The sequence below is a fragment of the Sphaeramia orbicularis genome, chromosome 8, assembly GCF_902148855.1.
Source record: "Sphaeramia orbicularis chromosome 8, fSphaOr1.1, whole genome shotgun sequence".
NCBI classification, from domain to species: domain Eukaryota; kingdom Metazoa; phylum Chordata; class Actinopteri; order Kurtiformes; family Apogonidae; genus Sphaeramia; species Sphaeramia orbicularis.
Genome location: NC_043964.1, coordinates 4,263,251 through 4,275,531, shown reverse-complemented (window position 1 = coordinate 4,275,531; position 12,281 = coordinate 4,263,251). Strand labels below are relative to the sequence as shown.

Below are 12,281 nucleotides of genomic sequence, written 5' to 3'. Positions count from 1 at the left end.
AAAAAGAACTCCTTTTCAGTCCGTCACAGCTGTTGTGCTGAATTCTACTCCCTGCCGAAAACTGCTCCCCCCCTTCTGAAGTCAGACATGAGGAGGTCTTTTTAAAGAATATGCAAACTGTAAAGTATATAAAAATTTCAAAAGTTAAATCTCAGACACACAACAGACAAAATATATAACAATAAAAACAGATTCTGCTGAAAACTACATCACCCGCGGCAGGGGATGCAGTTTTTGGCAGGGAGCAGAATTCTGCACCAGGGTCAAAACACGGTATTCAGAATCTCTCCGACAGGACATTTTAGAGACAATTTGACAGATTAGTGTTGCTAAATGACTCACATTTTTACTTTTAAATTCATTTTTGCTCTAGTTGGACCACAAGGGATTATTCAAAACAAGCAGCTACTTCATATTGAAATAAATGTTGAAATGACAATCAATTAAAGTTCGCTGTCTGACGGGACATTGCTGTGTTTTGACCCACAAGGTACTGTCGAAAACTGCCTCCCCGATCAGAATAAGCTTGCAAAGCTAAAGGAGTGAAATGACTTTAGCAGCTCACATTTGGAGCTCTTCTGGTGTGACAGGGTGAATTTGGTGCACATTGTCCTCTTCATGGCTGACTTGGGGGAGCTGTTTTCGGCAGCTGCTGCGTGATGCAGTTTTCGGTAGGGAGTAGAATTTGGCACAACATTTCCAACCTTCTACCAGTGAAAATGCACTGGAATTGCAGTCGAACCTGTGACTTCCCACCCGTCAACTCATACTAGTGCTGCATTCCAGAGTGCTGGGAGCAAAGTATTCCAGGTGATCCACGTTGAACATAAACAACAAATATGGAGATCGCAAATCTAAGTTCTTGTTTGCTTTGTTACTGAAGAGGCATTTTGACTGTCGACAGGACAGTGTTCTCACATACATGAACGAGATGGAAGAGGTGAAATGATGGATGAGCTAATTAAACATTGTGAAGTTTTTTTTTCCATTGTGTAAAAACACGTAGACTCAAGGATCTCAGGAAGAGACTGTTGTTCCAAAATTTTCTATAATTTGTTCCACCGGAAGTGTACCTTCTTGAAATTAGGAAACGTCTACGTGACGCAAAGGACAAAGACGGTGTCTCTTTATCTGCTCAGGAGCCCAATAGAATCTAAAGAGCCGGAGTAAAAACCCCAACTTGCTGGGCGATGGGGGGTTCACTACATTTTAGGACTTACCCCTTGAAGTCGGTGTCGGGGGAACACAACAGGAGAATGAAGAAAAATTCACCAAGAGAAGCTTTGAGTTTTAAAAAAGGTTAGTCCTGAATCTGGTTTATTAAAACAGCAAAAGTTTACAAAAAATCTAAACTTGTGAATTATCAGAGAAGGCAGTTTACCACTAGTTTCTCTATAAAACACACACTTGTCAAAACAAGGAAAAAAGGATCACACACCTTTTTTAAGAGTTTCCTTTGTTACTTTTTATAGTCTTTAGTGACTGTTGGAGACTCCCATTATTCAATGACGTTATTTGTCGTAGGCTTATTATTGTTTAATCATAGTTACTGGGCAGAACACGTCAGTCACTCCATAAGCTAATTCTAAGAAAAGCACATGCTTTTGCAAGTGCAAGCTTTTGCTTAGCACCTACACTGTTAGGCTAGCATGTCTTGACCACACAAATCCCCTAGTTCGTATTCTGTCTTTTCTGCTCTACGCTCTCTTTACCACAACTACTTTCTAAAGCTGTAAAAATAGATCTTTTAGGTAGAATATGACCTCTGCTCTGAGTTCATCGCAGGCAGGTGTTAGTTCAATCAAAACCACACACACGAATCAATCCTGACTGTTCAGTACCTCTTAAAATAAAAATTCAAGATACAGTTGGAAAATATAACTCAGAATATAACTTAAGACTTGCAAAAATAAAAAGACTCTTCAAGCAAAACAACTTTGTAATGTTAAGATTAAGTAGACAACTAATGATGTTACTTTCCCTCCCCTCCATTTGGGTTCATGATGTATGATTTATGATATTCACCTGACATTGTAAAATTTGAAGTCACATTCAACTACCATTTAATACGATACATTTAACAATTGCGAACTTGCACACTGCACCACCATTGTAGTGCTGACGTCATGTTGTAGTTCACAGTGAGGTCGCGGTACTTCGATCTGGCCCCACTTTGTAACTAGGACCTCCGGTGTCAACAGGTTCTCCAGTGCATTTTACCAAGTTGGATATCGGAAACTTCCCACCTCTCAGCACTTTGGAATGCAGCATAGATCCATGTACTCCCAGTTCCACGCTCTGATGTCACATATCCTGTGAAACAACACTGGCACCCTCCATGGATGCGGTGTTTATGCAAATTGTTTAAGAAAACAAGGTATTGCTCTAATGTTATTTATCCACAAATATTATGCATAATCAGCAGCTACTCTATCATTAGAACAAGAATAAATTAATACCAAATATGTATCCAAATATACAAATAACATAACATAAAAGGTAGGGGTGTGTCAAAAAATTGATCCATATAAAAATCACGATTCTCTTTTACTATGATTCAGAATTGATTTAAAATGTCCCAAAACTGATTTAAAAAAAAAAATCCGCTGGCAGTCTGCCTCCATTTTGTACACAGGAAGTCCTGATACCATCACGCAGCCGATTCTGGAACATACACATGAACGGTAGGCACCAAAACAAAGAGGAAACTATTGGAGGGGGTAATAGAGATTCAACCAGCCCCGTCCTCATTGAAGGCAAAGATTTTGACTAATTTTGGTTTTTACTAATTGCCTGAGAAGACCAAGCTGGGCATGAGCTTCACAGTGTGGAAGGTTTGCAAAATGTAGAATAAGCACTTCGGGAACACCACAAATGCGCAGGCTCACATCAGCAGGCATCACCCAGAGCTTAAGGACACGGTGCCAAGTCAGACACCAGTGGCAAACCAACGCACACTGCTGTGTCTCACCAAACTCCCTGCCAACTCCAAGCGGGCAAAAAAATAACCAGGTCTATCGTCTGCTTTGTCGCCAAAGACTTATGGCCTTATAGTGTGGTGGAAAACGTAGCAGACAGTGGAGCCACGGTTCGCCATACTATCCTGTAAGTTTTTTTTACTGAGACAGCTGTGCCACAACTTTACCAAGAAACTAAAAGAAAAGTCACCAGTGCCTTAACCAAAACGACCAGAGCGGCACTAACATGAGATGCATGTTAGAGAGTATAATAAGATTACACAAATTAGAACCTTGTCTTATTAAATTGACATGAACATGTTTTCTTCAATCTAAACGAAGTCATGAGAAAATATTTTCCTAACCCATAAAGACCCAGTGCTACTTTTGTGGTAGGCCAGTTCCCAAATGATTTTTTTTCTTTGTAAAGTTTCGAATCAAAAATGACTTTGAATGGAATCAAATCATGAGATAGTAAAAGGTTCCCACCCCTAATAAAAGGTAGAACAGCTTCTCTTGCCTTATGCATCGTTTTCTTCATCTGTTTCCCTCAAATAAGCAAAGAGCAAGAACCTCTGGAGATAGAAACGATTGTAAATGAGCGTTAGCCTCGTACAGGAAATAAAGGATACTGGAAAGTAGGGATGTAATGATATGAAAATTTCATATCACGGTTATTGTGATCAAAATTACCACGGTTATCATTATTATCGTGGCATTGTTGAAATGTGCTCAAAATGTTCAAAATGTACTTATACACACACTGAAATAATGTAACCAAGTTGTACTTTGAAAAAAACTAATGAAATAACACGCACAATATACTTTGTTGGCAGAAGCCGAAACATTAAAATAATAACATGTAACCATCAAACATACAAATGTACATTAAAGATAGCACCTTATGGCCATAAGAGATATCTGCACTGGGGGTGGAAATTAATAGAATTTTATCAATATCAATGGCACTGTCAATTCTGCTTATCAATCCAATTCATTATCAATTATCCTATTGATTCTTAATCGGCTTTTTTGAGTGTGGAAAAAAAGTGGTTGGACAGGTCATAATTGAGCTTGTTTGACCATTTTCATATCAAATCATTCCCAGTGTCACACACCATTGTACATTCACAAACAGAAAGTGAAACACAATCATATTTTCCTGAACTGTTTAATGAACAAATGTAAATATTCTAAAAGAATGAGGATTTTAAACATGTTAGGGTGATCTGATCTAGACTGGTCAGTGGTTCACTCCTGGTCAGTGACAGACCAATCCCAACAGTGTCATATGGTCCAGTTACTCTGTAACTAGCCTATTTAAAGAATCTGTCACCACTGGAGAGAACTTGACATTTTTCAATATCTGTTATTTTCTGGTCTCATTCAGGAAATATCTCTAAAGGAGAAACCATCAAATATTGGTTGTCTTGAAAATGTCCTGTTGATTACCTAACTGAAGGGATGTGTTTGTTCTGTTACATTCCATTGTGTTTGAGTGACCACCTCTTGTTTTACTTTGTGTTTTGATATAGAAAGAAGCCAAAGGTGGATTGGAGTGAAACCTAAAAGTTGTATCCGGCGAAGATCACCTGATTCCAGCAAACATGGATGAAGGACACACCTGTGACCAGTGTGGGAAGACTTTGACTGACATGAAGGGCCTTAAGAGACACCTACGCACCCACACTGGAGATAGACCATATGACTGTGACCAGTGTGGGAAGACTTTCACCAGAATGAATGACCTTAAGACACATCTACGCATCCACACTGGAGAAAGACCATATGAGTGTGACCAGTGTGGGAAGACTTTCACCAGAATGGGTAACCTTAAGACACACCTTCGCACCCATAGCGGAGAAAAACCATTTGAGTGTGACCAGTGTGGGAAGACTTTCACACACATGCATGTCCTTAAGACACACAGACACGTCCACAGCGGAGAAAAACCATATGAGTGTGACCATTGTGGGAAGACTTTCACCCAAATGAATGGGCTTAAGACACACTTACGCACCCATACTGGAGAAAGACCATTTGACTGTTACCAATGTGGAAAGACTTTCACCAGAATGAATATTCTTCAGAGACACATACGCATCCACAGCGGAGAAAGACCATATGAGTGTGACCAGTGTGGGAAAACTTTCACCCAAATAGTTAACCTTAACACACACCTACGTATCCACACTGGAGAAAGACCATATGATTGTAGCCAGTGTGGAAAGACTTTCACCAGAATGAATAGCCTTGAGAAGCACCAACGCATCCACAGCGGAGAAAGACCATATGAATGTGACCAGTGCGGGAAGACTTTCACTCAAATAGAGAACTTTCAGACACACCTACGCATCCACAGCGGAGAAAGACCATATAATTGTGACCAGTGTGGGAAAACTTTCACTTACATGAGAAGCCTTAAGACACATCTAAGTGTCCACAGCGGAGCAAGACCATATGGTTGTTACCAGTGTGGGAAGACTTTCATTCAAATAGATAATCTTAAGATGCACTTACGCATTCACAGTGGAGAAAGACCATATTACTGTGACCAGTGTGGGAAGACTTTCACCAACATGAGAAGCCTTAAGACGCATCTACGCATTCACAGTGGAGAAAAACCATATGGTTGTTACCAGTGTGGGAAGACGTTCACCCACATTAGAAGCCTTAAGATGCACCTACGCATCCACAGCGGGGAAAGACCATATGACTGTGACCAGTGTGGGAATACTTTCACCGAAATGAGTGGGCTTAAGACACATGTATGCATTCGTACAGAAGAAACACATCAAAACAATTTGAGTGTTACTGATGGGAAAAAAGATACCTGCCATTCGCTGCTCTCTCATGTCATCAGTACAGATGTGAATCATCAATGTCTGGACCATAAAGTACTTCAGAATCAGATGACAAGAACAAATGCAGAGTCTGAAGCAGCACTACCGACTTCTTTTGACTAGAAAGTCAAACCTCCAGATCTGGCTCCATAGAGTCCAGATGTGAAGACGAACACTAGACTAACAGCTGTGCTTTGTTCTCACTGTCTTATGAAGGTGGTGCATTTGAGCACACTTCTTTACTCTGACGTAACAGAACCTCAACCTGCCACAACATGTGAAGTTAAACTATTGTAGGTCAACAAGGACGTGGTTTCAAGTGGGATACTACTTCTATTGACTTTGTGGATGTTTAACCAGTCACTTGTTGTGATTCTGTTTCTGGTCAGGGTTCACACCTGTTCATTGTTCACAAATGAAACCAGCTACTCCAGTAATAATTTTTGCACAATTTTTCTGTGCAGTTTAAGTTCATCCTTAAAATGTTTGACTTTTTTTTTGTTACCATCAGCTGTGTATGTGTGAATTAACTGTTGCACAAGTGGAAGAACACTATTGGTTGAAGGTGTCAGAGTCCTGAATTCATGTGGTTTTGCTCCAGTTATAAACAACATGATGAACATAATATGGATGAGACAGAATGACTGATGAGCTGGTAGTGGTTTAGTCTCAAACTGAGGCCAACAACATGAAGGAGATCACATTCCAGTTGAGAAGAACATTCACGACCACCAAAGGAGACATGACAGACTGTCAGATGACGTTGTAACAAGTCAGTGCTCCATCTAGTGGTCCAATCTGGTACTGGTCCAGTCCAGTGTTTTCCTTAACATCAAACTGGTTTCAATATTTTTACGCTGGTCTAACCCTGACCTGCAGACTGTGCTTGATTTGATTGAAAATGTGTTGGACTGCTGATTAATGTGTGGTAAAGATGAACCACTTGATGTATCAGAAAGTTCAGGACATCAATGGAACCAATAAAATTAATGCAACTATGGATGGAAAAAATATTATGAACCTTATTGTGACACTACATAAGAATTATGTGGCAAAAAAGATGTGACAGTGAATGCTCCTGTAATCCAAACCAAAGGTGGTGAAGTCAAATAATGCATATGTGACTTTTTTTGAGCTGAGCAGTGTATATAAAGGTATAAATATACAAACATATATAGCTCTGAATATATAGCCCAAATATCTATATTATAAAAGCTATTATAAAAGCCAAGTGGCCTTTGTGTGCATGTTTGTCTGCTTAATAATTGAAAAACCGGACAGAGCTGGCCTTTGCCTTTTGGTGTACTTCTGTATTTTGGGTCAAGGATCCGACTGGTGAAAACTTCAAGTTGATAGGACCAGTAATTTAAGAGATATTAGTAATCCTGTAATACAATATCATAGAATCATCATTGAGGTGGGTTACCTAGCAATAGATAAAAAATAGGGCCACGTTGCTATGGTGTCAAATTTCATGTGTAGAGCAGACATACCAGCTGAGAGGTTATTCAATTGAAAATGCCAGTGTAAATATGTCTTCCCAAAAAGTCAGCTCCCCATTTTTTGCTTTTACCCTCAGCCACTCTGGCTGCAGGCTATTGTCATCAGTTGGTCATCTGTCCATTTGTCCGTCTGTCCATGTATATCAAAAAACTTTGTAATGCACCAGTGATTCTCAGCCCCAGGGGGGAAGCAGATAGTCAACAATAAGGTGAGGGGAACTCACTTTTTTTTTAATATTTAATTTTTTTCTTTTTTTTTTTTACACTTGATTTTTCTTTTTTTTTTAAATTTGTTTTACATTTTGTTATGCAAACCCCCCCCACACACACACACACACACACCCTCAATCACCACCAAAATGTAATCATTTGTTCTTTGTGCCAGTATCAACATTTCCTGAAATTTTCATCCAAATTCGTCCATAACTTTTTGAGTTATCTTGCACACAGACAGACAAACCAACACCAGTAAAAACAGAACCTCCTTGGTGGAGGTCCTAGTGGTTACAGTTATGCAGCAGCAAGCAAGTTACAAAATCAAATTTGAGCAGCAGTTCACACAACACTCTCAGGACTATGTGACAAACCACACATTAATTGTCTTTAAGGAAACTAATCCATTTGTTCCACCTCATGTAAAGATCAGCTTGCAGCCTCAGCATAAATGTCAATCTCTCCATTTTGTGAATTTAATTAAATCTTTATTCACTGAAGAAGAGTATACAAACTGTGTACAACAAGAAAATAATACATTTGACGGGGATGGGTTACATAATTATTATAATACAATGTCTAAATCAAAGCAAATATTGTTGGTTGATTGATCTACAAGCTTTAAATAAAGTTCAACAGCTTTGAAAAAAAAATAATAATATTGTGTTTTTTGTTCCAGAACTTACATTTGTGAATGAAAAATTTTGCAAGTAAGAGAAATAAATTAATTATAAAAAAGTGTTTTTCTTCCTTTTTGGGGAATCTGTAAAAACAGAATAGTACATTTTTGCAAAATATAACAAAGTCTAGGGGAGTTTACTTTCACTGTCTCAGCTTCATCCAAACGTCCCCCACATACAGGTCTAGGACTGGGTAAAAAAAATATCTAAATTTATTTTAATTTTGCAGAATGGAGTAATAGTGGATGAGATCAATTTTTCAGAGCAGTACCAGAGTACCTGACCCGGGTACCACCGACGTGGAGGCGCAGCCGGCTCCATCTCGTGAGCCCCTGGGGGAGATGAGGCGTCTCAGTCTCGTACGGTTCTGATGCGGGAGGGGCACGGAACAGGAACAGGCCGCCCAGACTGTCTGGTCAGCTGAGGCTCTCCAGGCGGGTCGCAGAAGCCGGTCGTTGTAGGAATATTAACTTGGCTCCACACTCAGCCACAGGGGAAAGTATCCAGTGACCAAAAGCGAAAGAAACACATTTAAACCTTCAACCCACATTGATTTTGATCCTCTATCTTTTCTCCTTGGCTTACCAAACAGGTGTACCAGTAACAAACACAATAGGAAACCGTTATATTTTAACATTCTGTACCTGAAAGAATATACAACTACACTGGACTTCTAATAAACCCCCTACACTGTCAAAAAAATCTGTAATTTTACAGATTTGTCCTGTATTTTTAAGATACAGGAAAATATCAATGAAATGACAAAAAGACTGTGATTTTACATGTCAAATGTAAAATAACATGGAAAAACTGTAACTATGAATAACCATAAAATTTCCATTTTTTAGAACAAATTTTTTCTTTTTTCACAGAAAAATACAGTTAAAATACATTTGCAAATGTTTAGTAATTTCACAAATATTTCTTTTCTATTTATGAGATTAAACTGTTAATTTAAAGTTTAATACTGTAATTATAAAAAAAAAAGATAAAATTACTGACAATTAACCGTTAAAGAAGTATTTGTTCTGTCAGTTGAACCAGACTTGTTTGTTAATTGACAAATATCTTGTGTAATTACAGGAGGTTTCACAACAAAAATGTTGAATAAATGTATTTTTGTGAATGTATAACATGTATAAGCACTGATAAACTGTCTAAATACAGTTTTTATCAGTGGATTGGACAACTGAGTCTCATTGAAAATTATTACCTCCGCAAAGGAGGTATTGTGTTTGCGTGCGTGTTTGTTTGTTTGATTGTTTGCAAGATAACTCAAAAAGTTATGGACGGATTTTCACGAAATTTTCAGGAAATGTTGATTGTTCTTTATTAAACATTAAAAAGTAAAAAAAAAAAAAGCAAAATCTCATGTAAAGTTAGAGCAAAAAAATGTATTTTAATTGTGGCAAATTACCGTATTTTTATAAGATGGTTGTTTTCTGTTATTTTACAGTATTTTTTGGCACCCCAGCTGCTGGAATAATACCATTTTTTATGTTTTTTTTTTTTTTTTTTTACAGTGTACTATTTCTGGATGGAGGAAGCTGATACTGGTGCAAATTCCACTTGACTTTTTTGGTAAGTTTAGCACATTCTAGGATTGACACATTCAATCACATTTGGAAACTCTTCCTGGACTAGACTGAGGGAAATGTGTCCTCACTTCTGTCTCGAGCTTTCATCTGCTCTTGAATGGATTTTTTGTTGTATTGTATAGATATGAATGTAATGAGAATCTGTCTCTTTGCTGACTGTGAATCTCTCTATTTTTTTTGACTGTGGTGCTGGGCTGTTTCATTTTGTGTTTTGAAAAATGAAAATTTAATAAATATATTCTTTAAAAAAAAACCTTCAATGATTTCCTCCATTTATTAATTTGACTTAAGATTACTTTTGTTTGATATAAAAAATGAACAACATCAGTACTAAATGACAAAATCTGACACCACAGCCACTGCAAAATTATGGGCTGTGTTAGGGATCAAGCAGTAAGACTACCAGGAGACAGGATTAAAGTTTCAAGAGTCGGTTTTTATTCATCCAAAATTATTCAAAAAATGATTACAAATGATAGTTTTAACAATTAAGTATATAAAAGAGGTCAACAGAACTGACTGACAAATGACCATTGTGCTAATCTTTATGAATTTGCCTTACGTGTCAGGGAGACAAAAAAACATCTCATTTCGTAGACAAAAAGAGGAGAATTTGACTATTTTAAAGCATTAAATAACATCATCTTTGAGTGAGTATAAAGTCAATCGTAAATGTAAACAAAACAGATTACAATCAGCCACTGACATCTTATTAAAATCCGAAATGTTACCAAATATTGGCCAAGATGATCTTCGGACAGTGTTTTCTGATAATGATGCATCCATTCTCATTCTGACTTATATGACTTTTACTGTGTTCTTTTCTTGTTAAGCCTTTTAGAACCAAAAACCTATCTTCAAATTGGAAAAAATTACATGAATCCTAATAATTATGAGTTTAAATCATATGAAACTGTGTATTGTGAGAACATTTTTGACTGTATTGCTCAGCTATTGTCAGAGGTAACCAGGTGTAATTCTTAGGAAAATAGACATTTTTTTTTAACCATTAATTAAAATTACAGTTTGAGAAAAAACATACCATTTTTAGTTTCACAATTCATCTCCTTGTGTATTACTGCAGACATTCTTACAATTTACTCCCAATTTCATTTAATTATCTGCATTAAAATTAAACTCATCTTCCACTGTTTTGTACCAGTGGAAGTTTTTCTTTGTATTTCCCTGCACTTATCTCCTTACTTAAACTCAATTATAAACTACACTTTCATATATATTTACTGGGTCAATACCTTATAATCAAGCACATTCTGCAGGTCAGGGTTAGACCAGCGTAAAAATGTTGAAACCAGTTTGATCAGGAACACATTGGACCGGACCAGTACCAGATTTGACCACTAGATGGAGCACTGACTCGTTGCGACATCATCTACATTGACTGTTCTGGTCCCACTAGTCCTCCTTTAACTTCTTCAGTTTGTTTAGGAGCTGATCCAGGGTCCAGTCGTATCCATCTCTCTTTGTATTTTTTTGAACACTGACTTTGTGCCAGAGGTTCCCTCTAACTGGTCTTGGATTTCGGATGAAGCCCACAGTACCAGAAAGCACTGGGTCTCCTCCTCAGTCCACTGCTGCTTGTCTTTATTTTTATTTATTTCGAATATGCAACAAAACCAAGTAATACCACTTAGTCTTTACAAATGAACCAGACTATAGGAAAACAAAACAAAGTATGACTTCATTTGCATATTCGAAAATTCGTTGTTGGCGTCTATAACTAAAAAACTAAGCTGAAGTAAAAACCCGCTGGTTATAGTTTTAAAAATAGCGATTCATAGTTTTCGCTGTCCCTGTTTTGGTCCGTAAGCCCCGCCCTCCGATGACACAGGGGGTTGCATCATCGGTTCTTAGTCTGGCCCCGGTTTAGCCCAGCTTGAGGTTAGTGCTGGCCTAGAACCTGTTTGGGACCACTTTGGCACCGGTCTGGCAGGTGCTAAGTCAGGCTCCGAACCAGCCCTGGAACCTGTTTGGTGGAAAAGGGGCATCAGTCTGTCATGTCTCCTTTGGTGGTCGTGAACTTCCTCCTCAACTGGAATGTGATCTCCTTCATGTGCAGGTCAGGGTTAGACCCGCCTAAAAATTTTGAAACCAGTTTGAGTTTAAGGAAAACACTGGACCGGACCAGTACCAGATTGGACCACTAGATGGAGCACTGACTCATTGAAACGTCATCTGACAGTCTGTCATGTTTCCTTTGGTGGTCATGAACTTCCTCCTCGACTGGAATGTGATCTCCTTCATGTTGTTGGCCTCAGTTTGAGACTAAACCACTACCAGCTCATCAGCCATTCAGTCTCATCCGTATTATGGTCATCCTGTTGTTTATAACTGATTCAAAACCACATGAATTCAGGACTCTGCCACCTTCAACCAATGGTGTTCTTCCACTTGTGCAACAGTTAATTCACACATACACAGTTGGTGGTAACCAAAAAAAAAAAAAAAAAAAAAAAAAAAACAGAGTAAA

At 38.1% G+C, this 12,281-nt stretch overlaps 3 protein-coding genes across 5 annotated transcripts in view; 2 read left to right on the top strand and 1 right to left on the bottom strand.

The window, feature by feature from the left end:
• LOC115424555 (zinc finger protein 239-like) overlaps positions 1-12,281 on the top strand; it is a 57,340-nt gene that overhangs the window by 516 nt on the left and 44,543 nt on the right. The gene's annotated exons all lie outside the window — the stretch shown is intronic.
• Positions 1-12,281, bottom strand: part of LOC115424550 (zinc finger protein 658B-like) — a 45,762-nt gene that overhangs the window by 7,683 nt on the left and 25,798 nt on the right. Inside the window, exon 2 of one of the 3 annotated variants that reach the window (XM_030141890.1) lies at positions 2,240-2,246. The exons of the other annotated variants lie outside the window; for them this stretch is intronic. The gene's annotated coding sequence lies outside the window, so the exon portion shown is untranslated. The remainder of the gene's footprint in view (positions 1-2,239; positions 2,247-12,281) is intronic. 3 annotated transcript variants of the gene reach the window in all.
• Positions 4,493-6,943, top strand: LOC115424553 (gastrula zinc finger protein XlCGF57.1-like). Its single transcript, XM_030141894.1, has one exon. The coding sequence runs from the start codon at positions 4,565-4,567 to the stop codon at positions 5,921-5,923; it is 1,359 nt and encodes a 452-aa protein (XP_029997754.1). The 5' UTR covers positions 4,493-4,564; the 3' UTR covers positions 5,924-6,943.